General features: G+C 52.9%; 1 protein-coding gene across 3 annotated transcripts in view; it reads left to right on the forward strand.

Annotated features, from left to right (window-relative positions):
* The first annotated feature begins 761 nt into the window (after positions 1–761).
* Positions 762–25,301, forward strand: part of LOC141049655 (integrin alpha-L-like) — a 224,562-nt gene continuing 200,022 nt past the window's right edge. For 2 of the 3 annotated variants that reach the window (XM_073546286.1, XM_073546288.1), the window contains exons 1-3: positions 762–931; positions 1,006–1,123; positions 8,646–8,728. In XM_073546286.1, the coding sequence (XP_073402387.1) occupies positions 862–931; positions 1,006–1,123; positions 8,646–8,728 (271 nt within the window). In that variant the 5' untranslated portion in view covers positions 762–861. The remainder of the gene's footprint in view (positions 932–1,005; positions 1,124–8,645; positions 8,729–25,301) is intronic. The other variant, XM_073546287.1, reaches the window with a different exon arrangement.

A 25,301-nucleotide genomic window follows, 5' to 3' on the forward strand; every position in this document is an offset into this window, starting at 1 on the left:
TGCTCAGCAGTCAGAGGCACGTTCCTTAATTAGTACTGTGCCTGCCATTCTCTGAGTGTTACAGAGACCCTCCAGATGGGAAGAGGCTTTTGGAGGCTCAATTCGTCTCTCTTGGAAGAAGCGGAGATAAGACAGTCCTTAGAGGATTTTCTTCAGAGCCAGTACCCTTTCGGGATCTTTGTAGTAGTAAGTCAGAGTGGTGGGAGATGTTTTGTTTCTGTTATTATTATTGTTATGTTTTTTATAATAAAAGATCTACAGGATGTAACTCGGGATCAGTACTGGACCAGTAATACTTGTCACACACACCCATCCTACACAATACAACACAGAGTATACACTTCCCATTGCATGTTATGAAATGATGAAATCTTTGAGCTTGGCAGGGAGAGTTTGGCGCAGAGCTTGATGCGGAGAGCTTGGCGCAGAGAGCTTGGCGCGGTGTCTTCTGCAGGTTGCCCTGTCTTCTGTGGCCATTACTGTGTTCGGAGGTGGTGTCAGATTCTGCTTCCACGAGGGCCGCAGTCTTTGGCAGGGTAACATTTCTCAGGACCGTGTTGGTAAGATTCTGGAGGCCTTCATTGAGAGAGAATACTCTGGTTGACTCTGAATTCATTGAAAATCGGTAATACTGGTGGATTCCATCAGTTTTGGCTTTCAGGTGGCAGAATATGAAGAAACGTTCAGTATCTCATGCTGTGAAGGCTTCCTTCCTCTCCCAGCCCCCTCGTAACCACAAGTATAAGGTGACCTTATGCCTTCACCCAGCCTGTGCCGGGTGTCATCTCATGACGGCTCAGCACATTGCTTTCTTCCCACGGTCACTTCTGCTCTTCTCACAGGTCTTTGTTGGCCGCTTTCATGTTGCAGGTCTTCACCCAGCGAGGACTCATGGACTTCTGGCTTCTTTTGTTGCTGTCTCTTCTTGATGGTAGGTTTATATCTTGCTCTCCTATGATATCGATGGTGACACCATTTTACTTACCATGGGTGTTTTTTTTCTAGACGTGGACATCTCCTTCCCTTACAATGTGGAGGTATTGGAACATCGCCGGTTTTCTGCTGAGGTCGGAGAGCTTTTCGGATATAGAGTGGTGCAGTTTAATTCCACAGTGGGAGAGAGGTGAGGTCTCCGCATTGTCTGATGTTTGCTTCTATAGCAGGGACATGTTATACATAGCCGGACCGTCGCATGTCTCTGGCACCTGGACTGTGACCATAATTTCCTTCTTCAGAAAGTTTTATTGTCCTGGACACAAGTAAGAAAGACAAACTTCTAACTATTGCATCCTGTATACAGTGACTGCAGTAAGTGTAAGGTGCCTCTAGCCACTGTCCGCCTGCTCTCCTGCATCCTCCCGCCACTGTCCGCCTGCTCTCCTGCATCCTCCCGCCACTGTCCGCCTGCTCTCCTGCATCCTCCCGCCACTGTCCGCCTGCTCTCCTGCATCCTCCCGCCACTGTCCGCCCGCTCTCCTGCATCCTCCCGCCACTGTCCGCCTGCTCTCCTGCATCCTCCCGCCACTGTCTCCCTGCTCTCCTGCATCCTCCCGCCACTGTCCGCCTGCTCTCCTGCATCCTCCCGCCACTGTCTCCCTGCTCTCCTGCATCCTCCCGCCACTGTCCGCCCGCTCTCCTGCATCCTCCCGCCACTGTCCGCCTGCTCTCCTGCATCCTCCCGCCACTGTCCGCCTGCTCTCCTGCATCCTCCGGCCACTGTCCGCCTGCTCTCCTGCATCCTCCCGCCACTGTCCGCCTGCTCTCCTGCATCCTCCGACCACTGTCCGCCTGCTCTCCTGCATCCTCCCGCCACTGTCCGCCTGCTCTCCTGCATCCTCCCGCCACTGTCTCCCTGCTCTCCTGCATCCTCCCACCACTGTCCGCCTGCTCTCCTGCATCCTCCGGCCACTGTCCGCCTGCTCTCCTGCATCCTCCCGCCACTGTCTGCCTGCTCTCCTGCATCCTCCGACCACTGTCCGCCCGCTCTCCTGCATCCTCCCGCCACTGTCCGCCTGCTCTCCTGCATCCTCCCGCCACTGTCTCCCTGCTCTCCTGCATCCTCCCACCACTGTCCGCCTGCTCTCCTGCATCCTCCGGCCACCTTCTGCCTGCTCTCCTGCATCCTCCCGCCACTGTCCGCCTGCTCTCCTGCATCCTCCGACCACTGTCCGCCTGCTCTCCTGCATCCTCCCGCCACTGTCCGCCTGCTCTCCTGCATCCTCCGGCCACTGTCCGCCTGCTCTCCTGCATCCTCCCGCCACTGTCCGCCTGCTCTCCTGCATCCTCCCGCCACTGTCCGCCCGCTCTCCCGCATCCTCCCACCACTGTCTGCCTGCTTTCCTGCATCCTCCCGCCACTGTCCGCCCACGATCCTGCATCCTCCGGCCACTGTCCGCCTGCTCTCCTGCATCCTCCCGCCACTGTCCGCCTGCTCTCCTGCCTCCTCCGGCCACTGTCTGCCCGCTCTCCTGCATCCTCCCGCCACTGTCTGCCTGCTCTCCTACATCCTCCGGCCACTGTCCGCCTGCTCTCCTGCATCCTCCCACCACTGTCTCCCTGCTCTCCTGCATCCTCCGGACACTGTCTGCCCGCTCTCCTGCATCCTCCCGCCACTGTCCGCCTGTTCTCCTGCATCCTCCAGCCACTGTCCGCCTGCTCTCCTGCATCCTCCGGCCACTGTCCGCCTGCTCTCCTGCATCCTCCGGCCACTGTCCGCCTGCTCTCCTGCATCCTCCGACCACTGTCCGCCTGCTCTCCTGCATCCTCCGACCACTGTCCGCCTGCTCTCCTGCATCCTCCGGCCACTGTCCGCCTGCTCTCCTGCATCCTCCGGCCACTGTCCGCCTGCTCTCCTGCATCCTCCGGCCACTGTCCGCCTGCTCTCCTGCATCCTCCGGCCACTGTCCGCCTGCTCTCCTGCATCCTCCCGCCACTGTCCGCCTGCTCTCCTGCATCCTCCGGCTACTGTCCGCCTGCTCTCCTGCATCCTCCGGCCACTGTCCGCCTGCTCTCCTGCATCCTCCGGACACTGTCCGCCTGCTCTCCTGCATCCTCCGGCCACTGTCCGCCTGCTCTCCTGCATCCTCCGACCACTGTCCTCCTGCTCTCCTGCATCCTCCGACCACTGTCCGCCTGCTCTCCTGCATCCTCCGACCACTGTCCGCCTGCTCTCCTGCATCCTCCGGCCACTGTCCGCCTGCTCTCCTGCATCCTCCGGCCACTGTCCGCCTGCTCTCCTGCATCCTCCGGCCACTGTCCGCCTGCTCTCCTGCATCCTCCCGCCACTGTCCGCCTGCTCTCCTGCATCCTCCGGACACTGTCTGCCTGCTCTCCTGCATCCTCCCACCACTGTCCGCCTGCTCTCCTGCATCCTCCCGCCACTGTCCGCCTGCTCTCCTGCATCCTCCGGACACTGTCCGCCTGCTCTCCTGCATCCTCCCGCCACTGTCCGCCTGCTCTCCTGCATCCTCCGGCCACTGTCTGCCTGCTCTCCTGCATCCTCCCGCCACTGTCTGCCTGCTCTCCTGCATCCTCCCGCCACTGTCCGCCTGCTCTCCTGCATCCTCCGGCCACTGTGCGCCTGCTCTCCTGCATCCTCCGGACACTGTCCGCCTGCTCTCCTGCATCCTCCCGCCACTGTCTGCCTGCTCTCCTACATCCTCCGGCCACTGTGCGCCTGCTCTCCTGCATCCTCCGGACACTGTCCGCCTGCTCTCCTGCATCCTCCCGCCACTGTCTGCCTGCTCTCCTGCATCCTCCCGCCACTGTCCGCCTGCTCTCCTACATCCTCCGGCCACTGTGCGCCTGCTCTCCTACATCCTCTGGCCACTGTCCGCCCGCTCTCCTGCATCCTCCGGACACTGTCCGCCTGCTCTCCTGCATCCTCCGGACACTGTCCGCCTGCTCTCCTGCATCCTCCGGCCACTGTGCGCCTGCTCTCCTGCATCCTCCAGACACTGTCCGCCTGCTCTCCTGCATCCTCCCGCCACTGTCTGCCTGCTCTCCTGCATCCTCCCGCCACTGTCCGCCTGCTCTCCTACATCCTCCGGCCACTGTGCGCCTGCTCTCCTGCATCCTCCGGCCACTGTGCGCCTGCTCTCCTGCATCCTCCGGACACTGTCCGCCTGCTCTCCTGCATCCTCCCGCCACTGTCCGCCTGCTCTCCTGCATCCTCCCGCCACTGTCCGCCTGCTCTCCTGCATCCTCCCGCCACTGTCCGCCTGCTCTCCTGCATCCTCCCGCCACTGTCTGCCTGCTCTCCTGCATCCTCCGGCCACTGTCCGCCTGCTCTCCTGCATCCTCCCGCCACTGTCCGCCTGCTCTCCTGCCTCCTCCGGCCACTGTCTGCCCGCTCTCCTGCATCCTCCCGCCACTGTCTGCCTGCTCTCCTACATCCTCCGGCCACTGTCCGCCTGCTCTCCTGCATCCTCCCACCACTGTCTCCCTGCTCTCCTGCATCCTCCGGACACTGTCTGCCCGCTCTCCTGCATCCTCCCGCCACTGTCCGCCTGTTCTCCTGCATCCTCCAGCCACTGTCCGCCTGCTCTCCTGCATCCTCCGGCCACTGTCCGCCTGCTCTCCTGCATCCTCCGGCCACTGTCCGCCTGCTCTCCTGCATCCTCCGACCACTGTCCGCCTGCTCTCCTGCATCCTCCGACCACTGTCCGCCTGCTCTCCTGCATCCTCCGGCCACTGTCCGCCTGCTCTCCTGCATCCTCCGGCCACTGTCCGCCTGCTCTCCTGCATCCTCCGGCCACTGTCCGCCTGCTCTCCTGCATCCTCCGGCCACTGTCCGCCTGCTCTCCTGCATCCTCCCGCCACTGTCCGCCTGCTCTCCTGCATCCTCCGGCTACTGTCCGCCTGCTCTCCTGCATCCTCCGGCCACTGTCCGCCTGCTCTCCTGCATCCTCCGGACACTGTCCGCCTGCTCTCCTGCATCCTCCGGCCACTGTCCGCCTGCTCTCCTGCATCCTCCGACCACTGTCCTCCTGCTCTCCTGCATCCTCCGACCACTGTCCGCCTGCTCTCCTGCATCCTCCGACCACTGTCCGCCTGCTCTCCTGCATCCTCCGGCCACTGTCCGCCTGCTCTCCTGCATCCTCCGGCCACTGTCCGCCTGCTCTCCTGCATCCTCCGGCCACTGTCCGCCTGCTCTCCTGCATCCTCCGGCCACTGTCCGCCTGCTCTCCTGCATCCTCCCGCCACTGTCCGCCTGCTCTCCTGCATCCTCCGGACACTGTCTGCCTGCTCTCCTGCATCCTCCCACCACTGTCCGCCTGCTCTCCTGCATCCTCCCGCCACTGTCCGCCTGCTCTCCTGCATCCTCCGGACACTGTCCGCCTGCTCTCCTGCATCCTCCCGCCACTGTCCGCCTGCTCTCCTGCATCCTCCGGCCACTGTCTGCCTGCTCTCCTGCATCCTCCCGCCACTGTCTGCCTGCTCTCCTGCATCCTCCCGCCACTGTCCGCCTGCTCTCCTGCATCCTCCGGCCACTGTGCGCCTGCTCTCCTGCATCCTCCGGACACTGTCCGCCTGCTCTCCTGCATCCTCCCGCCACTGTCTGCCTGCTCTCCTACATCCTCCGGCCACTGTGCGCCTGCTCTCCTGCATCCTCCGGACACTGTCCGCCTGCTCTCCTGCATCCTCCCGCCACTGTCTGCCTGCTCTCCTGCATCCTCCCGCCACTGTCCGCCTGCTCTCCTACATCCTCCGGCCACTGTGCGCCTGCTCTCCTACATCCTCTGGCCACTGTCCGCCCGCTCTCCTGCATCCTCCGGACACTGTCCGCCTGCTCTCCTGCATCCTCCGGACACTGTCCGCCTGCTCTCCTGCATCCTCCGGCCACTGTGCGCCTGCTCTCCTGCATCCTCCAGACACTGTCCGCCTGCTCTCCTGCATCCTCCCGCCACTGTCTGCCTGCTCTCCTGCATCCTCCCGCCACTGTCCGCCTGCTCTCCTACATCCTCCGGCCACTGTGCGCCTGCTCTCCTACATCCTCCGGCCACTGTGCGCCTGCTCTCCTGCATCCTCCGGACACTGTCCGCCTGCTCTCCTGCATCCTCCCGCCACTGTCCGCCTGCTCTCCTGCATCCTCCCGCCACTGTCCGCCTGCTCTCCTGCATCCTCCCGCCACTGTCCGCCTGCTCTCCTGCATCCTCCCGCCACTGTCTGCCTGCTCTCCTGCATCCTCCGGCCACTGTCCGCCTGCTCTCCTGCATCCTCCCTCCACTGTCCGCCCGCTCTCCTGCATCCTCCCGCCACTGTCCGCCTGCTCTCCTGCATCCTCCCGCCACTGTCTCCCTGCTCTCCTGCATCCTCCCGCCACTGTCCGCCTGCTCTCCTGCATCCTCCCGCCACTGTCTCCCTGCTCTCCTGCATCCTCCCGCCACTGTCCGCCCGCTCTCCTGCATCCTCCCGCCACTGTCCGCCTGCTCTCCTGCATCCTCCCGCCACTGTCCGCCTGCTCTCCTGCATCCTCCGGCCACTGTCCGCCTGCTCTCCTGCATCCTCCCGCCACTGTCCGCCTGCTCTCCTGCATCCTCCGACCACTGTCCGCCTGCTCTCCTGCATCCTCCCGCCACTGTCCGCCTGCTCTCCTGCATCCTCCCGCCACTGTCTCCCTGCTCTCCTGCATCCTCCCACCACTGTCCGCCTGCTCTCCTGCATCCTCCGGCCACTGTCCGCCCGCTCTCCTGCATCCTCCCGCCACTGTCTGCCTGCTCTCCTGCATCCTCCGACCACTGTCCGCCCGCTCTCCTGCATCCTCCCGCCACTGTCTCCCTGCTCTCCTGCATCCTCCCACCACTGTCCGCATGCTCTCCTGCATCCTCCGACCACTGTCCGCCTGCTCTCCTGCATCCTCCCGCCACTGTCCGCCTGCTCTCCTGCATCCTCCCGCCACTGTCTCCCTGCTCTCCTGCATCCTCCCACCACTGTCCGCCTGCTCTCCTGCATCCTCCGGCCACTGTCCGCCCGCTCTCCTGCATCCTCCCGCCACTGTCTGCCTGCTCTCCTGCATCCTCCCGCCACTGTCCGCCTGCTCTCCTGCATCCTCCCGCCACTGTCTCCCTGCTCTCCTGCATCCTCCCACCACTGTCCGCATGCTCTCCTGCATCCTCCGGCCACCTTCCGCCTGCTCTCCTGCATCCTCCCGCCACTGTCCGCCTGCTCTCCTGCATCCTCCGACCACTGTCCGCCTGCTCTCCTGCATCCTCCCGCCACTGTCCGCCTGCTCTCCTGCATCCTCCGGCCACTGTCCGCCTGCTCTCCTGCATCCTCCCGCCACTGTCCGCCTGCTCTCCAGCATACTCCCGCCACTGTCTGCCTGCTTTCCTGCATCCTCCCGCCACTGTCCGCCCGCGATCCTGCATCCTCCGGCCACTGTCCGCCTGCTCTCCTGCATCCTCCCGCCACTGTCCGCCTGCTCTCCTGCCTCCTCCGGCCACTGTCTGCCCGCTCTCCTGCATCCTCCCGCCACTGTCTGCCTGCTCTCCTACATCCTCCGGCCACTGTCCGCCTGCTCTCCTGCATCCTCCCGCCACTGTCCGCCTGCTCTCCTGCCTCCTCCGGCCACTGTCTGCCCGCTCTCCTGCATCCTCCCGCCACTGTCTGCCTGCTCTCCTACATCCTCCGGCCACTGTCCGCCTGCTCTCCTGCATCCTCCGGACACTGTCCGCCTGCTCTCCCGCATCCTCCCGCCACTGTCCGCCTGCTCTCCTGCATCCTCCCACCACTGTCTCCCTGCTCTCCTGCATCCTCCGGACACTGTCTGCCCGCTCTCCTGCATCCTCCCGCCACTGTCCGCCTGTTCTCCTGCATCCTCCAGCCACTGTCCACCTGCATCCTCCGGCCACTGTCCGCCTGCTCTCCTGCATCCTCCGGCCACTGTCCGCCTGCTCTCCTGCATCCTCCGGCCACTGTCCGCCTGCTCTCCTGCATCCTCCGACCACTGTCCGCCTGCTCTCCTGCATCCTCCGACCACTGTCCGCCTGCTCTCCTGCATCCTCCGGCCACTGTCCGCCTGCTCTCCTGCATCCTCCGGCCACTGTCCGCCTGCTCTCCTGCATCCTCCCGCCACTGTCCGCCTGCTCTCCTGCATCCTCCGGCTACTGTCCGCCTGCTCTCCTGCATCCTCCGGCCACTGTCCGCCTGCTCTCCTGCATCCTCCGGACACTGTCCGCCTGCTCTCCTGCATCCTCCGGCCACTGTCCGCCTGCTCTCCTGCATCCTCCGGCCACTGTCCGCCTGCTCTCCTGCATCCTCCGACCACTGTCCTCCTGCTCTCCTGCATCCTCCGGCCACTGTGCGCCTGCTCTCCTGCATCCTCCCGCCACTGTCCGCCTGCTCTCCTGCATCCTCTGGCCACTGTCCGCCTGCTCTCCTACATCCTCTGGCCACTGTCCGCCTGCTCTCCTACATCCTCTGGCCACTGTCCGCCCGCTCTCGTGCGGCCTCCGGCCACTGTCCGCCCGCTCTTCTGCATCCTGCGGACGCTGTCCGCCCTCTCTGAGCCTTGGTGGGTTCCTTTATTTGGGGGATCAGCTGTGTACAGAGGACATTGCGCTCTGCTCCTTTACTTCCCAGATTATTGGTCTGACTTGTAGAACTTTATCAGGAGTCTCCTCACACAGATTCTATTTTTCCAGAGTCCTCATCGGAGATCCGGGCTCCAACATGCTACACACGTGTGATGTCGTCAGCGGGACGTGTGAGAACCTTATACTGCCAGGTGAGAGGCGCTGGGGCAAGAATTGTGTCACAGACACTATGTGGAGGCCCCCTGGCTCGTACATCTCAACCACTGAACTTTGGTTTCTCCTTCAGTCCCATTGCCCCACTCCAACCTCCACCCCTCATGTGTATAATCTCTGGCATCTTGTCCCCCCATTTATAACATCCAGAATCCCCCACCCCCTCAGTGTATGTCCTCTGGCTTCACCCCCCATGTATATCATTCAGAACACCCCACCCCCTCAGTGTATGCCCTCTGGCTTCACCCCCCCCCATGTATATCATCCAGAACCCCCCACCCCCTCAGTGTATGTCCTCTGGCTTCACCCCCCCCATGTATATCATCCAGAACCTTCCACCCCCTAAGTGTATGTCCTCTGGCCTCACCCCCATGTATAACATCCAGAACACCCCACCCCCTCAGTATATGTCCTCTGGCCTCACCCCCCATGTATAACATCCAGAACACCCCACCCCCTCAGTGTATGTCCTCTGGCCTCACCCCCCATGTATAACATCCAGAACGCCCCACCCCCTCAGTGTATGTCCTCTGGCCTCACCGCTATTGTATAACATCCAGAATCCCCACCCTCTTGGTGTATGTCCTAAGGCCTCACCCCCATGTGTAACATCCATAACTCCCAACCCCTCAGTATATGTCCTAAGGCCTAACCCCCCATGTATAACATCCAGAACCCCCACCCTCTCGGTGTATGTCCTCTGGCCTCACTTTCTATGTATAACATCCAGAACCCCCACCCCCACAGGTTATGTCCTCTGGCCTCACCTCTTATGTATAACATCCAGAACCACCACCCCACCCCCTCGGTGTATGTCCTAAGGCCTCACCGCTCATATATAACATCCAGAACCCCCACCCCATCAGTGTATGTCCTAAGACCTCCCCCCCATGTATAACATCCAGAACCCCCACCCCCTCAGTGTATGTCCTCTGGCCTCACCCCCCATGTATAACATCCAGAACTCCCACCCCCTCGGTGTATAATCTCCAGCCTCTTGCCCCCCATGTATAACATCCGACCTCCTGTGCCCCCGCTAATCCCTGGCCCATCGGGTGCATAACCTCTAGCTTCTCTTCCCCCAGTGTATATCCTCTCAGCCCCCCCACGTGTAACCTCCGGCCCTATTACTCACCAGATGTATAACCTCTGGCCCCATTTCCCCAGGTGCATAATCTCCAGACTGGAGGTGGATGTGGGGGGGCACATATTTTTCTCCATATAAATGTCTATGGATGGAGATGAGGACAGAGAAGCCCCCGAGGTGGATGTGGGGGGCACATACTTCTCTCCATATTAATTTCTATGGCTATAGATGTAACAATTATAAGGGTACTACGGAATCTGATTGTGTGGGATAACACGAGACTGAGACCAAAGCTGATGTAAATAAGTATATTAAGAAGTGAAACAAAACTATCAGGGCACTTTCTGCAATAGTAACGGAAACACAGCACAATATACAATGATGCAAGTGAAGCAAAACTAACAGCACTACCTGCAATAGTAACGAAAACATAGCACAGTATAGTAATGTCCAGTGAAACTGAAGAGCGGGGCACGACCACAAATATGAACCATTCCCACTGTAATATGACGCAGGTGTGCACTAGGCACTAAACGTGAGAGTCCAGCAGTATATACGAGAGGAAGCACACAGCCCTTAATGAGGAAGTCCAGTGATATTATGGATGAGCACGCACACTGCACTAATGTGTAAAAGTCCAGCAATCATATCTGTGAAAATGCACACGGCACCTAGATGTAGAAGTCCAGCAATTCACAGGAGTAGCATTAACAGAGGATGGTCACCACATGTATCTTTTGGGCTGAACGTCCCGCACAAGTCCAGCACAGCAGCCCACACAAACACAGACCAAGAGGCGAAGGTGATGTCAGGATTCCTTACTGGCCACAACAGTTCCAGAGGCAAACAGCTCCTCACTTGAAGTCCAGATAGCAGGGATCAGGGAGACGTAGAGGGGACCTTAGGCAGCAGAGCATGGAGAGGCGGAACGCCCAGTAGCAATCAGCAGCAGCAGGGAGTCCACCAGTAGACAGGCAGGAGCTCAAGAGCCAACAGCAACAAAATAGTCAGGCAAAGAGGAGCACACTACCCAGACTTAAGTCCATGACAGGGTGAGATACAAGACCCCCCCTTTTGAATAAGGGCAAACAGTCACAAAGGAAAGTCCAGAATCCTTACATTAACCCCACCTCAGAAGCGGCCTCAGGACGATCCAGGACCATATTTTTCAGGATATTTCTGGTGGAACAGAGTAGTTTTTTGAGCAGTACAGATATTACTCTCTGGCTCCCAAGAGTTCTCAGAAGGATATTCTTGCCATTTGATAAGATACTGCAGCTGATTCCTGCGGATCCTGGAGTCCAGAGTCTTCTATATGACAAATTGTTCTTGTCCGTCCAACAACACAGGCTGAGGAGGCGTAATACCACCCTGAAAAGTATTTGGAGACACTGCTTTCAATGGCGTGACATGAAACACAGGATATACCTTCAAGGTCCTTGGTAACTTCAGACAACAGGCAACGGAACTCACGATCCCAGAGATCTTGAACAGGCCGATTACGGTAATTTTTGTCCCAGTTTCTGTGACAGAACGTTCAATCTCAAGTTTTTTTTGTGGATAGCCACACCGAGTCCCCTACCTTGGACATAGGTGCAGGCCTCCGACACCTATCGGCAGATCTTATATTACTCTCCTGTGCAGTAGATAGTGATTCCTTCAGGGTTTCCAGATTCTGTCTCATCGGAGCCAACCCCTCATGAACTGCAGGCACCGGTGCATCGATCGGGGATCTAGGAAGAATACTGGGATGATAACCCAGGTTGGCAAAGAAGGATGTTACCATAGTAGATGAACTCTGTGAGTTGTTGTTACAAAATTCTGCCAGCGGAAGCAACTCCAACCAGTCGTCCTGCGAATGGCTGATATAGCATCGAAGAAACTGTTCCAAAGCCTGATTAGTCCACTCCGTCTGCCCATTAGTCTGAGGATGATACGCAGAAGATAGACAATCATTAACATAAAGCGCAGAACAGAATCCCCGATCCGAGATGATTTCATCCGGAACTCCATGCAGCCGGAACACATTCTGGATGACCAAATCTACAGTCTCCTTGACTGAGGGAAGACCAGTACACGGAATGAAGTGGGCAGCTTTAGTAAGATGATCTATCACCACCAGAATATAATTCTTTCCCCCAGAGGTGGGCAATTCCACTATAAAGTCCATAGAAATAGCCCCCCAAGTACGAGAGGGGACAGGTAGTGGTTGTAGCAATCCAGTAGGTGATACACGAGGAGTCTTAAAACGTTCACATACCTCACGAGAGAACGTAGCTCTTCATGTCCTTCAGACAGGTAGGCCACCAAAAGAAAAGGCTCAGGAACTCCTGTGTCTTCTGTACCCCATGATGACCAGCCAACGTAGAGTCATGGACAAACTTGAGAACCTGCAGCTTTACGGCCTCCGGAACGTATAAACGTTGATCCCAGACCCACATACCGTTCTTAAGAACTAAGTTCACATCAGCAGTCGGGTTGGCGAGAAATGGGTCTGCATCAAAGGCCTCCTTAATGGTCTTCCATAAGTCCTTATTCTGAATGACTCCAATAAAGTTGGCATCAGACAAGATGGTCTTAGACGGGGTCTCAGGTAGGGATTCCGATTACGTGAACCTGGGCGGTACGAAATGACAAAATTAAATTGGTTCAAAAATAAACTAATGATCCTGCCGTGGAGAAAGACATCTAGCAGATCTAAGGAATTCCAGATTGCGATGATCCGTGGGCACAATAACATCATAGAATGGTAGAGTTGGAAGGGACCTCCTGGGTCATCTGGTCCAACCCCCTGCTCAAAGCAGGATTCACTAAATCATCCCAGTCAGATGTCTGTCCAGCCTCTGAAGACTTCCATTGAAGGAGAACTCACCACCTCTCGTGGCAGCCTGTTCCACTCATTGATCACCCTCACTGTCAGCCTTCTAATATCTAATCTGTGTCTTCTCCAATTCAATTTCATCCCATTGCTTCTAGTCTTTCCTTGTGCAAATGAGAATAAAGATGATCCTGCTACAATGTGACAGCCCTTTAGATATTTGTAGACAGCTATTAAGTCTCCTCTCAGTCTTCTTTTTTTGCAAGCTAAACATTCCCAAATCCTGCAACCGTTCCTCATAGGACACGGCTTGCAGACCGGTCACCATTCTGGTCGCTCATCTCTGAACTTGCGCCAGTTTGTTGATGTCTTTTTTTTTAAAATGTGGCGCCCAAAACTGGACACAGTATTCCAGATGAGGTCTGACCAAAGAGGAGTAGAGGGGGATAATGACTTCACGTGATCTAGACTTTATGCTTCTGTTAATACATCCCAGAATTGTATTTTCCTTTTTTGCTGCTGCATCACATTTTTTAGTCATGTTTAATTTTTTAGTTTATGATCTATTAGTATACCCAAGTCTTTTTCACATGTGCTGTTGCTTAGCCCTATTCCTCCCATTCTGTATATGCTTTTTTCATTTTTATTGCCCAGATGTAGTACTTTGCATTTTTCCCTGTTAAGAAACAATCTATTAGTTGCTGCCCACTGCTCCAGTTTATTTATATCTTTTTGAATCCTCTCTCTCTCTTCTCTAGTATTAGCTATCCGCCTAACTTTGTGTTATCAGCAAATTTAATCAGTTTACCCTCAATTCCTTCATCTAAATCATTGATAAAGATGTTGAACAATACAGGGCCCAGGACAGAGCCCTGTGGCACCCCACTTGACACATTCTTCCAACTGGATGTGCTGCCATTTACGACCACTCTTTGGGTCCGATCACTAAGCCAGTTATGAATCCACCTAACAGTTGCCTTGTCCATTCCATACTTAGTCATTTTTTCAATAAGGATTGTATGAGATACTTTGTCAAATACTTTGCTGAAGTCAAGATATACTATATCTACAGCATTTCCCTGATCCACCCAGTCAGTGATTCGGTCGTAGAAGGAAATTAAGTTAGTCTGACAAGACTTATTAGTTACAAACCCATGCTGACTCTGTTTAATCACTTCATTCTTATCCAGGTACTTACATACATGTTGTTTTTACTAATTTGTTCAAAGATTTTTCCTGCCAGGTATAGAAGTCAGACTCGCTGGCCTATAGTTCCCTGGATTCACCTTCTTCCCCTTTTTTAAGATAGGAACATTTGCTCTTCTTCGGTCTTTTGGGACTTCTCCTGATCTCCAAGAATTTTCAAAGATTATGGAGAGTGGTTCAAAAATTTCTTCTGCTATCTCCTTCAGTACTCTGGGGTGTAATTCATCTGGACCTGGAGACTTGAATTCATTTATGTTAGCTAAATATTCCCTCACTAACTTTCTGTTTATAGATAGCCTGGATTCTTCTATCCCTTTAATAGGAGAGTGAAGATCAGTTGATGTTACATTTCCTTTCTGAGAGAAAACAGATGCAAAATATGAATTTAAAAGTTCGGCCTTCTCAACATCCTTTCTTACCATTTCATCATTTTCATCCTGTAAAAATCCTATAGCATCTTTGACTTTTCTTTTACTTTTGACATATCCCCCAAATCCTTTTTTTTTATTGCTTTTGACATCTCTTGCAAGCCTCAATTCATTGTCAGCTTTAGATAATCTTATTCGTGCCCTGCAGGTTCTGCAGACAGCATTATATTCTTCTTTAGATATACCTCCCTCCTTCCATTTGATAAACATTTCTTTCTTCCTTTTTAGCATGTGTTTAAGTTCTGTGTTCATCCATCCTGGTTTCCTTAAATGCTTCCTATTCTTCCCTCTTTTCGGAATTGTTAACGATTGTGCTTTGATAATCTCATTTTTCAAAATTTCCCATCCTTCCTGGCCTTTTTTGTCCTTAAGGATATCCAGCCATTGGATCCCTCCAATTCTCTTTCTGAATCCCTTAAAATCTGCCTTTCTGAAATCTAACCTTGAAGTTTGAGTCTTCACAGGTCTTCCTCCACTAGTTAACCAAAATTCTAAAATAGCATGGTCGCTACCTCCTAGGGTCCCAAACACTCTTACCTCCTCTATCATTTCCTTATTGTGCGGCCCCTTGCAGATGGTGTCTCCATTCCTTAAATGCAGAGATAATGGCTAGAAGCTCTTTATCTTCCACATGGCAATTCTTGTCTGCAGTGGAAAGTCTGCGAGAGAAAAAAAGCACATGGATGTAACAGACCTTTCTCTCCTGTTCTCTGTGAGAGCTTGACCCCCAGAGCACAATCCGAAGAGTAGACTTCCACGATGAAAGGATGTGCTGGGTTATGGTGAATCGGTACAGGTGCAGAAGTAAACTTGGACTTAAGGCAATCAAACGCTTACTGAAAGCCTGTGGAGCCCACAAGAAAGTCTTTTCTTTCTTAGTTAGCTGCGTAATGGGTCGAACAATTTCAGAGAAATTACGAATAAATTGTCTATAAAAGTTTGAGAATCCGATGAAACGCTGTACCTCCTTGACATTTTTAGGTGCAGGACACTGAAGAATAGCCTGGATCTTACTTTCCTCCATGTTAAGCCCCTGTGGCGAGATGATATACCCCGGAAATTCAATCTCTGTGTGATGGAACTCACACTTTTCCGGCTTAATGTAGATATGATTCTCTTACAGGCGTCTCAAGACCAACGAATCAGAAAATAATCAAAATATCGTCCAGCTAGATCACGACAAACTGATCTAACAGATCTCTCAAAATATCATTAGCCAAGTGTTGGAAGGTTGCCTGAGCATTGCAGAGACCGAAAGGCATCATAAGATATTCGAAATGCCCATACCGACATCTAAATGCAGTCTTCCATTCATCTCCAGAGCGGATCCGAATCAAGTTATACGCTCCTCGAAGATCTAACTTGGAGAAGATTTTAGCCTGTCGTACTCTTTCCAGCAGTTCAGGAATTAACGCTAAAGGGTAGTGATTCCGAATTGTTACCTTATTGAGCTCCCGATAATCAATACAAGGTCTAAGAGTTCCATCCTTCTTCTTTACAAAAAAGATGGGCGCCCCTGCCAGTGATGAAGTGGGGCGAATGAAACCCTTAGCCAAATTCTCATCAATGTATTCCTCCAAAGCCTGCAGTGCCTGCTAGTGGGTAGACCTTCTTGAATGGAATAGCTGCCCCTGGAAGCAGTTCAATGGGTCAATCATAAGGTCTGTGAGGAGGAAGCTGGTCTGCCATCAACTTTTCACAAATATCAGAGAATTCATTATAAATGGATGGTAATAACGATACCTCAGTGGTACAGTCTGTGTCCTGAGGACTTGCCTGGCTTGTTACTGGTGTTTCTCTTGATGGGAAAGTGATCTCCTTGGTCTCCCAGTTGATGACAGGATTTTGCGACTGCAGCCATGGAATTCCTAAAATTAACTGGAAATATGGTGAGGACATCAACATAAAGGATAGCATTTCCTGATGATCGAGTCTCAGCGGATTTGCCCACGCGAGAGCTCGGGAAGTAAGTAACATGATTATACATAAAACCTTGGATCGATCAGTAGGGAAGTGGGTGGCATGCACACCAAAATACAAAAGACATTGATTCACAAACCCACAAAACTTGTAGCAGTCTCCATTGAACCTAAACGGTGGTAACCTGGGAAGGCTAGTTGGCAATAGTGGCCATGGAGGTGGAGACACCCATGTTGTTATCTGATTACTTAAACCCTGAAGTGCCTGTCCAAAATGGGCCTCCCAGTCAGCAACCTTGTTTTGCAGAGTCTCTGTTTCCCCCTGTAAGAGTTGATCATAGAGAACAACTGATCGAACTTTGTCTCAATCGACATTATCCCAGAAAATTTCTTAAATGGCCTGAGTATCCTGTAACAATTATATGGGCACTACAGAATCTGATTGCATGGGATAATGCAAAACTGAGACCAAAGCTGATGTAAATAAGTATATTAAGAAGTAAAACAAAACTAACAGAGCACTTCCTGCAACAGTAACGAATGCACAGCACAATATGGAAATGTCCAGTGTAACTGAAGAGCTGGGCGCAACCACTAATATGAACCAGTCCAACAGTAATATGACGCAGGTGTGCACTAGGCAGTAAAATTGAGAGTCCAGCAGTATATACGAGAGGAATCACATGGTCCTTAATGAGGAAGTCCAGCGATATGGATGAGCACTAACACCGCACTAACATGTAATAGTCCAGCAATCATATCGGTGAAAATGCACACCGGCACCTAGATGTAGAAGTCCAGCAATTCACAGGAGTAGCATTAACAGAGAAAGGTCACCACATGTACCTATTGGGCTGAACGTCCCGCACAAGTCCAGCACAGCAGCCCACACAAACAGACCAAGAGGAGAAGGTGACGTCAAGATTCCTTACTGGCCACAGCAGTTCCAGAGGCGAACAGCTCCTCGCTAGAAGTTCAGATAGCAGGGATCAGGGAGACGTACAGTGGACTTTAGGTAGCAGTGCATGGAGAGGCGGAGCACTGAGTAGCGAGCAGCAGGGAGTCCACCAGTAGACAGGCAGGAGCTCAAGAGCCAACAGCAACAAAATACTCAGGCAAAGAGGAACACACGACCCAGACTTAAATCACAAAACAGTCAGGAAGTTCCATGACAGGGCGAGATACAAGACTCCATCTTGAATAAGGGCAAACAGGCACAAAGGAAAGTCCAGAATCCTTACAATAGATGAGGACAGTGAAGCCCCCGGAGGTGGATGTGGGGGGCACATACTTTCTCCATATTAATGTCTATAGATGTAGATGAGGACAGAGAAGCCCCCGGAGGTGGATGTGGGGGGCACATACTTTCTCCATATTAATGTCTATGGATGTAGATGAGGACAGAGAAGTCCCCGGAGGTGGATGTGGGGGGCACATACTTTCTCCATATTAATGTCTATGGATGATGAGGACAGTGAAGCCCCCGGAGGTGGATGTGGGGGGCACATACTTTCTCCATATTAATGTCTATGGATGTAGATGAGGACAGTGAAGCCCCCGGAGGTGGATGTGGGGGGCACATACTTTCTCCATATTAATGTCTATGGATGTAGATGAGGACAGAGAAGCCCCCGGAGGTGGATGTTGGGGGCACATACTTCCTCCATATTAATGTCTATGGATGTAGATGAGGACAGACAAGCCCCCGGAGGTGGATGTGGGGGGCACATACTTTCTCCATATTAATGTCTATGGATGTAGATGAGGACAGAGAAGCCCCCGGAGGTGGATGTGGGGGTCACATACTTTCTCCATATTAATGTCTATGGATGTAGATGAGGACAGTGAAGCCCCGGAGGTGGATGTGGGGGGCACATACTTTCTCCATATTAATGTCTATAGATGTAGATGAGGACAGAGAAGCCCCCGGAGGTGGATGTGGGGGGCACATACTTTCTCCATATTAATGTCTATGGATGTAGATGAGGACAGAGAAGTCCCCGGAGGTGGATGTGGGGGGCACATACTTTCTCCATATTAATGTCTATGGATGATGAGGACAGTGAAGCCCCCGGAGGTGGATGTGGGGGGCACATACTTTCTCCATATTAATGTCTATGGATGTAGATGAGGACAGTGAAGCCCCCGGAGGTGGATGTGGGGGGCACATACTTTCTCCATATTAATGTCTATGGATGTAGATGAGGACAGAGAAGCCCCCGGAGGTGGATGTTGGGGGCACATACTTCCTCCATATTAATGTCTATGGATGTAGATGAGGACAGTGGAGCCCCCGGAGGTGGATGTGGGGGGCACATACTTTCTCCATATTAATGTCTATGGATGTAGATGAGGACAGAGAAGCCCCCGGAGGTGGATGTGGGGGTCACATACTTTCTCCATATTAATGTCTATGGATGTTGATGAGGACAGAGAAGCCCCCGGAGGTGGATGTTGGGGGCACATACTTCCTCCATATTAATGTCTATGGATGATGAGGACAGTGAATCCCCCGGAGGTGGATGTGGGGGGCACATACTTCCTCCATATTAATGTGTATGGATGTAGATGAGGACAGAGAAGCCCCCGGAGGTGGATGTGGGGGGCACATACTTTCTCCATATTAATGTCTATGGATGATGAGGACAGTGAAGCCCCCGGAGGTGGATGTGGGGGGCACATACTTCCTCCATATTAATGTGTATGGATGTAGATGAGGACAGAGAAGCCCCCGGAGGTGGATGTGGGGGGCACATACTTTCTCCATATTAATGTCTATGGATGATGAGGACAGTGAAGCCCCCGGAGGTGGATGTGGGGGGCACATACTTCCTCCATATTAATGTCTATGGATGTAGATGAGGACAGAGAAGCCCCCGGAGGTGGATGTGGGGGGCACATACTTTCTCCATATTAATGTCTATGGATGTAGATGAGGACAGAGAAGCCCCCGGAGGTGGATGTGGGGGGCACATACTTTCTCCATATTAATGTCTATGGATGATGAGGACAGTGAAGCCCCCGGAGGTGGATGTGGGGGGCACATACTTCCTCCATATTAATGTCTATGGATGTAGATGAGGACAGTGAAGCTCCCGGAGGTGGATGTGGGGGGCACATACTTCCTCCATATTAATGTCTATTGATGTAGATGAGGACAGAGAAGCCCCCGGAGGTGGATGTGGGGGGCACATACTTCCTCCATATTAATGTGTATGGATGTAGATGAGGACAGAGAAGCCCCCGGAGGTGGATGTGGGGGGCACATACTTTCTCCATATTAATGTCTATGGATGTAGATGAGGACAGTGAAGCCCCCGGAGGAGGATGTGGGGGGCACATACTTTCTTCATATTAATGTCTATGGATGTAGATGAGGACAGTGAAGCCCCCGGAGGTGGATGTGGGGGGCACATACTTTCCTCCTTATTAATGTCTATGGATGTAGATGAGGACAGAGAAGCCCCCGGAGGTGGATGTGGGGGGCACATACTTCCTCCATATTAATGTCTATGGATGTAGATGAGGACAGAGAAGCCCCCGGAGGTGGATGTGGGGGACACATACTTTCTCCATATTAATGTCTATGGATGTAGATGAGGACAGTGAAGCCCCCGGAGGTGGATGTGGGGGGCACATACTTTCTCCATATTAATGTCTATGGATGTAGATGAGGACAGAGAAGCCCCCGGAGGTGGATGTGGGGGGCACATACTTTCTCCATATTAATGTCTATGGATGTAGATGAGGACAGTGAAGCCCCCGGAGGTGGATGTGGGGGGCACATACTTTCCTTGATATTAATGTCTATGGATGTAGATGAGGACAGTGAAGCCCCCAGAGGTGGGTGTGGGGGGCACATACTTTTCTCCATATTAATGTCTATGGATGTAGATGAGGGCAGTGAAGCCCCCGGAGGTGGATGTGGGGGGCACATACTTTCTCCATATTAATGTCTATGGATGTAGATGAGGACAGAGAAGCCCCCGGAGGTGGATGTGGGGGGCACATACTTTCTCCATATTAATGTCTATGGATGTAGATGAGGACAGTGAAGCCCCCGGAGGTGGATGTGGGGGGCACATACTTTTCTCCATATTAATGTCTATGGATGTAGATGAGGACAGAGAAGCCCCCGGAGGTGGATGTGGGGGGCACATACTTTCTCCATATTAATGTCTATGGATGTAGATGAGGACAGTGAAGCCCCCAGAGGTGGGTGTGGGGGGCACATACTTTTCTCCATATTAATGTCTATGGATGTAGATGAGGACAGTGAAGCCCCCGGAGGTGGATGTGGGGGGCACATACTTTCTCCATATTAATGTCTATGGATGTAGATGAGGACAGTGAAGCCCCCGGAGGTGGATGTGGGGGGCACATACTTTCTCCATATTAATGTCTATGGATGTAGATGAGGACAGAGAAGCCCCCGGAGGTGGATGTGGGGGGCACATACTTTCTCCATATTAATGTCTATGGATGTAGATGAGGACAGTGAAGCCCCCAGAGGTGGGTGTGGGGGGCACATACTTTTCTCCATATTAATGTCTATGGATGTAGATGAGGACAGTGAAGCCCCCGGAGGTGGATGTGGGGGGCACATACTTTCTCCATATTAATGTCTATGGATGTAGATGAGGACAGAGAAGCCCCCGGAGGTGGATGTGGGGGGCACATACTTTCTCCATATTAATGTCTATGGATGTAGATGAGGACAGTGAAGCCCCCGGAGGTGGATGTGGGGGGCACATACTTTCCTTGATATTAATGTCTATGGATGTAGATGAGGACAGTGAAGCCCCCAGAGGTGGATGTGGGGGGCACATACTTTCTCTATATTAATGTCTATGGATGTAGATGAGGACAGTGAAGTCCCCAGAGGTGGGTGTGGGGGGCACATACTTTTCTCCATATTAATGTCTATGGATGTAGATGAGGACAGAGAAGCCCCCAGAGGTGGGTGTGGGGGGCACATACTTTCTCTTTATTAATGTCTATGGATGTAGATGAGGACAGAGAAGCCCCCAGAGGTGGGTGTGGGGGGCACATACTTTCTCTTTATTAATGTCTATGGATGTAGATGAGGACAGTGAAGCCCCCAGAGGTGGGTGTGGGGGGCACATACTTTTCTCCATATTAATGTCTATGGATGTAGATGAGGACAGAGAAGCCCCCAGAGGTGGGTGTGGGGGGCACATACTTTCTCTTTATTAATGTCTATGGATGTAGATGAGGACAGAGAAGCCCCCAGAGGTGGGTGTGGGGGGCACATACTTTCTCTTTATTAATGTCTATGGATGTAGATGAGGACAGTGAAGTCCCCAGAGGTGGGTGTGGGGGGCACATACTTTTCTCCATATTAATGTCTATGGATGTAGATGAGGACAGAGAAGCCCCCGGAGGTGGATGTGGGGGGCACATACTTTCTCTTTATTAATGTCTATGGATGTAGATGAGGACAGTGAAGCCCCCAGAGGTGGGTGTGGGGGGCACATACTTTCTCCATATTAATGTCTATGGATGTAGATGAGGACAGTGAATCCCCCGGAGGTGGATGTGGGGGGCACATACTTTCTCTTTATTAATGTCTATGGATGTAGATGAGGACAGTGAAGCCCCCGGAGGTGGATGTGGGGGACACATACTTTCTCCATATTAATGTCTATGGATGTAGATGAGGACAGTGAAGCCCCCGGAGGTGGATGTGGGGGACACATACTTTCTCCATATTAATGTCTATGGATGTAGATGAGGACAGTGAAGCCCCCGGAGGTGGATGTGGGGGACACATACTTTCTCCATATTAATGTCTATGGATGTAGATGAGGACAGTGAAGCCCCCAGAGGTGGGTGTGGGGGGCACATACTTTCTCCATATTAATGTCTATGGATGTAGATGAGGACAGTGAATCCCCCGGAGGTGGATGTGGGGGGCACATACTTTCTCTTTATTAATGTCTATGGATGTAGATGAGGACAGTGAATCCCCCGAAGGTGGATGTGGGGGGCACATACTTTCTCTTTATTAATGTCTATGGATGTAGATGAGGACAGTGAAGCCCCCGGAGGTGGATGTGGGGGACACATACTTTCTCCATATTAATGTCTATGGATGTAGATGAGGACAGTGAAGCCCCCAGAGGTGGGTGTGGGGGGCACATACTTTCTCCATATTAATGTCTATGGATGTAGATGAGGACAGTGAATCCCCCGGAGGTGGATGTGGGGGGCACATACTTTCTCTTTATTAATGTCTATGGATGTAGATGAGGACAGTGAATCCCCCGGAGGTGGATGTGGGGGGCACATACTTTCTCTTTATTAATGTCTATGGATGTAGATGAGGACAGTGAATCCCCCGGAGGTGGATGTGGGGGGCACATACTTTCTCTTTATTAATGTCTATGGATGTAGATGAGGACAGTGAATCCCCCGAAGGTGGATGTGGGAGGCACATACTTTCTCCATATTAATGTCTATGGATGTAGATGAGGACAGTGAAGCCCCCGGAGGTGGATGTGGGGGACACATACTTTCTCCATATTAATGTCTATGGATGTAGATGAGGACAGTGAAGCCCCCGGAGGTGGATGTGGGGGACACATACTTCCTCCATATTAATGTGTATGGATGTAGATGAGGACAGAGAAGCCCCCGGAGGTGGATGTGGGGGGACACATACTTTCTCCATATTAATGTCTATGGATGTAGATGAGGACAGTGAAGCCCCCGGAGGTGGATGTGGGGGACACATACTTCCTCCATATTAATGTGTATGGATGTAGATGAGGACAGTGAAGCCCCCGGAGGTGGATGTGGGGGGCACATACTTTCTCCATATTAATGTGTATGGATGTAGATGAGGACAGAGAAGCCCCCGGAGGTGGATGTGGGGGACACATACTTCCTCCATATTAATGTGTATGGATGTAGATGAGGACAGAGAAGCCCCCGGAGGTGGATGTGGGGGGACACATACTTCCTCCATATTAATGTGTATGGATGTAGATGAGGACAGAGAAGCCCCCGGAGGTGGATGTGGGGGACACATACTTCCTCCATATTAATGTGTATGGATGTAGATGAGGACAGAGAAGCCCCCGGAGGTGGATGTGGGGGGACACATACTTTCTCCATATTAATGTCTATGGATGTAGATGAGGACAGAGAAGCCCCCGGAGGTGGATGTGGGGGGCACATACTTCCTCCATATTAATGTGTATGGATGTAGATGAGGACAGAGAAGCCCCCGGAGGTGGATGTGGGGGCACATACTTTCTCCATATTAATGTCTATGGATGTAGATGAGGACAGAGAAGCCCCCGGAGGTGGATGTGGGGGACACATACTTTCCTCCATATTGATGTCTATGGATGTAGATGAGGACAGAGAAGCCCCCCGAGGTGGATGTGGGGGGCACATACTTTCTCCATATTAATGTCTATGGATGTAGATGAGGACAGAGAAGCCCCCCGAGGTGGATGTGGGGGGCACATACTTCCTCCATATTAATGTCTATGGATGATGAGGACAGTGAAGCCCCCGGAAGTGGATGTGGGGGGCACATACTTCCTCCATATTAATGTGTATGGATGTAGATGAGGACAGAGAAGCCCCCGGAGGTGGATGTGGGGGACACATACTTTCTCCATATTAATGTCTATGGATGTAGATGAGGACAGTGAAGCCCCCGGAGGTGGATGTGGGGGGCACATACTTTCTCCATATTAATGTCTATGGATGTAGATGAGGACAGAGAAGCCCCCGGAGGTGGATGTGGGGGGCACATACTTTCTCCATATTAATGTCTATGGATGTAGATGAGGACAGAGAAGCCCCCGGAGGTGGATGTAGGGGGCACATACTTCCTCCATATTAATGTCTATGGATGATGAGGACAGTGAAGCCCCCGGAGGTGGATGTGGGGGGCACATACTTCCTCCATATTAATGTGTATGGATGTAGATGAGGACAGTGAAGCCCCCGGAGGTGGATGTGGGGGGCACATACTTTCCTCCATATTATTGTCTATGGATGTAGATGAGGACAGTGAAGCCCCCAGAGGTGGGTGTGGGGGGCACATACTTTTCTCCATATTAATGTCTATGGATGTAGATGAGGACAGAGAAGCCCCCGGAGGTGGATGTGGGGGGCACATACTTTCTCCATATTAATGTCTATGGATGTAGATGAGGACAGAGAAGCCCCCGGAGGTGGATGTGGGGGACACATACTTTCCTCCATATTAATGTCTATGGATGTAGATGAGGACAGTGAATCCCCCGGAGGTGGATGTGGGGGGCACATACTTTCTCTTTATTAATGTCTATGGATGTAGATGAGGACAGTGAATCCCCCGGAGGTGGATGTGGGGGGCACATACTTTCTCCATATTAATGTCTATGGATGTAGAGGAGGACAGTGAAGCCCCCGGAGGTGGATGTGGGGGGCACATACTTTCTCCATATTAATGTCTATGGATGTAGATGAGGACAGTGAAGCCCCCGGAGGTGGATGTGGGGAGCACATACTTTCTCCATATTAATGTCTATGGATGTAGATGAGGACAGAGAAGCCCCCGGAGGTGGATGTGGGGGGCACATACTTTCTCCATATTAATGTCTATGGATGTAGATGAGGACAGTGAAGCCCCCGGAGGTGGATGTGGGGGGCACATACTTTCTCCATATTAATGTCTATGGATGTAGATGAGGACAGTGAAGCCCCCGGAGGTGGATGTGAGGGACCCATACTTTCCTCCATATTGATGTCTATGGATGTAGATGAGGACAGAGAAGCCCCCGGAGGTGGATGTGGGGGCACATACTTCCTCCTTATTAATGTGTATGGATGTAGATGAGGACAGAGAAGCCCCCGGAGGTGGATGTGGGGGACACATACTTTCTCCATATTAATGTCTATGGATGTAGATGAGGACAGAGAAGCCCCCGGAGGTGGATGTGAGGGACCCATACTTTCCTCCATATTGATGTCTATGGATGTAGATGAGGACAGAGAAGCCCCCCGAGGTGGATGTGGGGGGCACATACTTCCTCCATATTAATGTGTATGGATGTAGATGAGGACAGA

Source organism: Dendrobates tinctorius, unplaced genomic scaffold (assembly GCF_039654945.1).
Source record: "Dendrobates tinctorius isolate UK_male_01 unplaced genomic scaffold, ASM3965494v1 ptg000146l, whole genome shotgun sequence".
NCBI classification, from domain to species: Eukaryota; Metazoa; Chordata; class Amphibia; order Anura; family Dendrobatidae; genus Dendrobates; species Dendrobates tinctorius.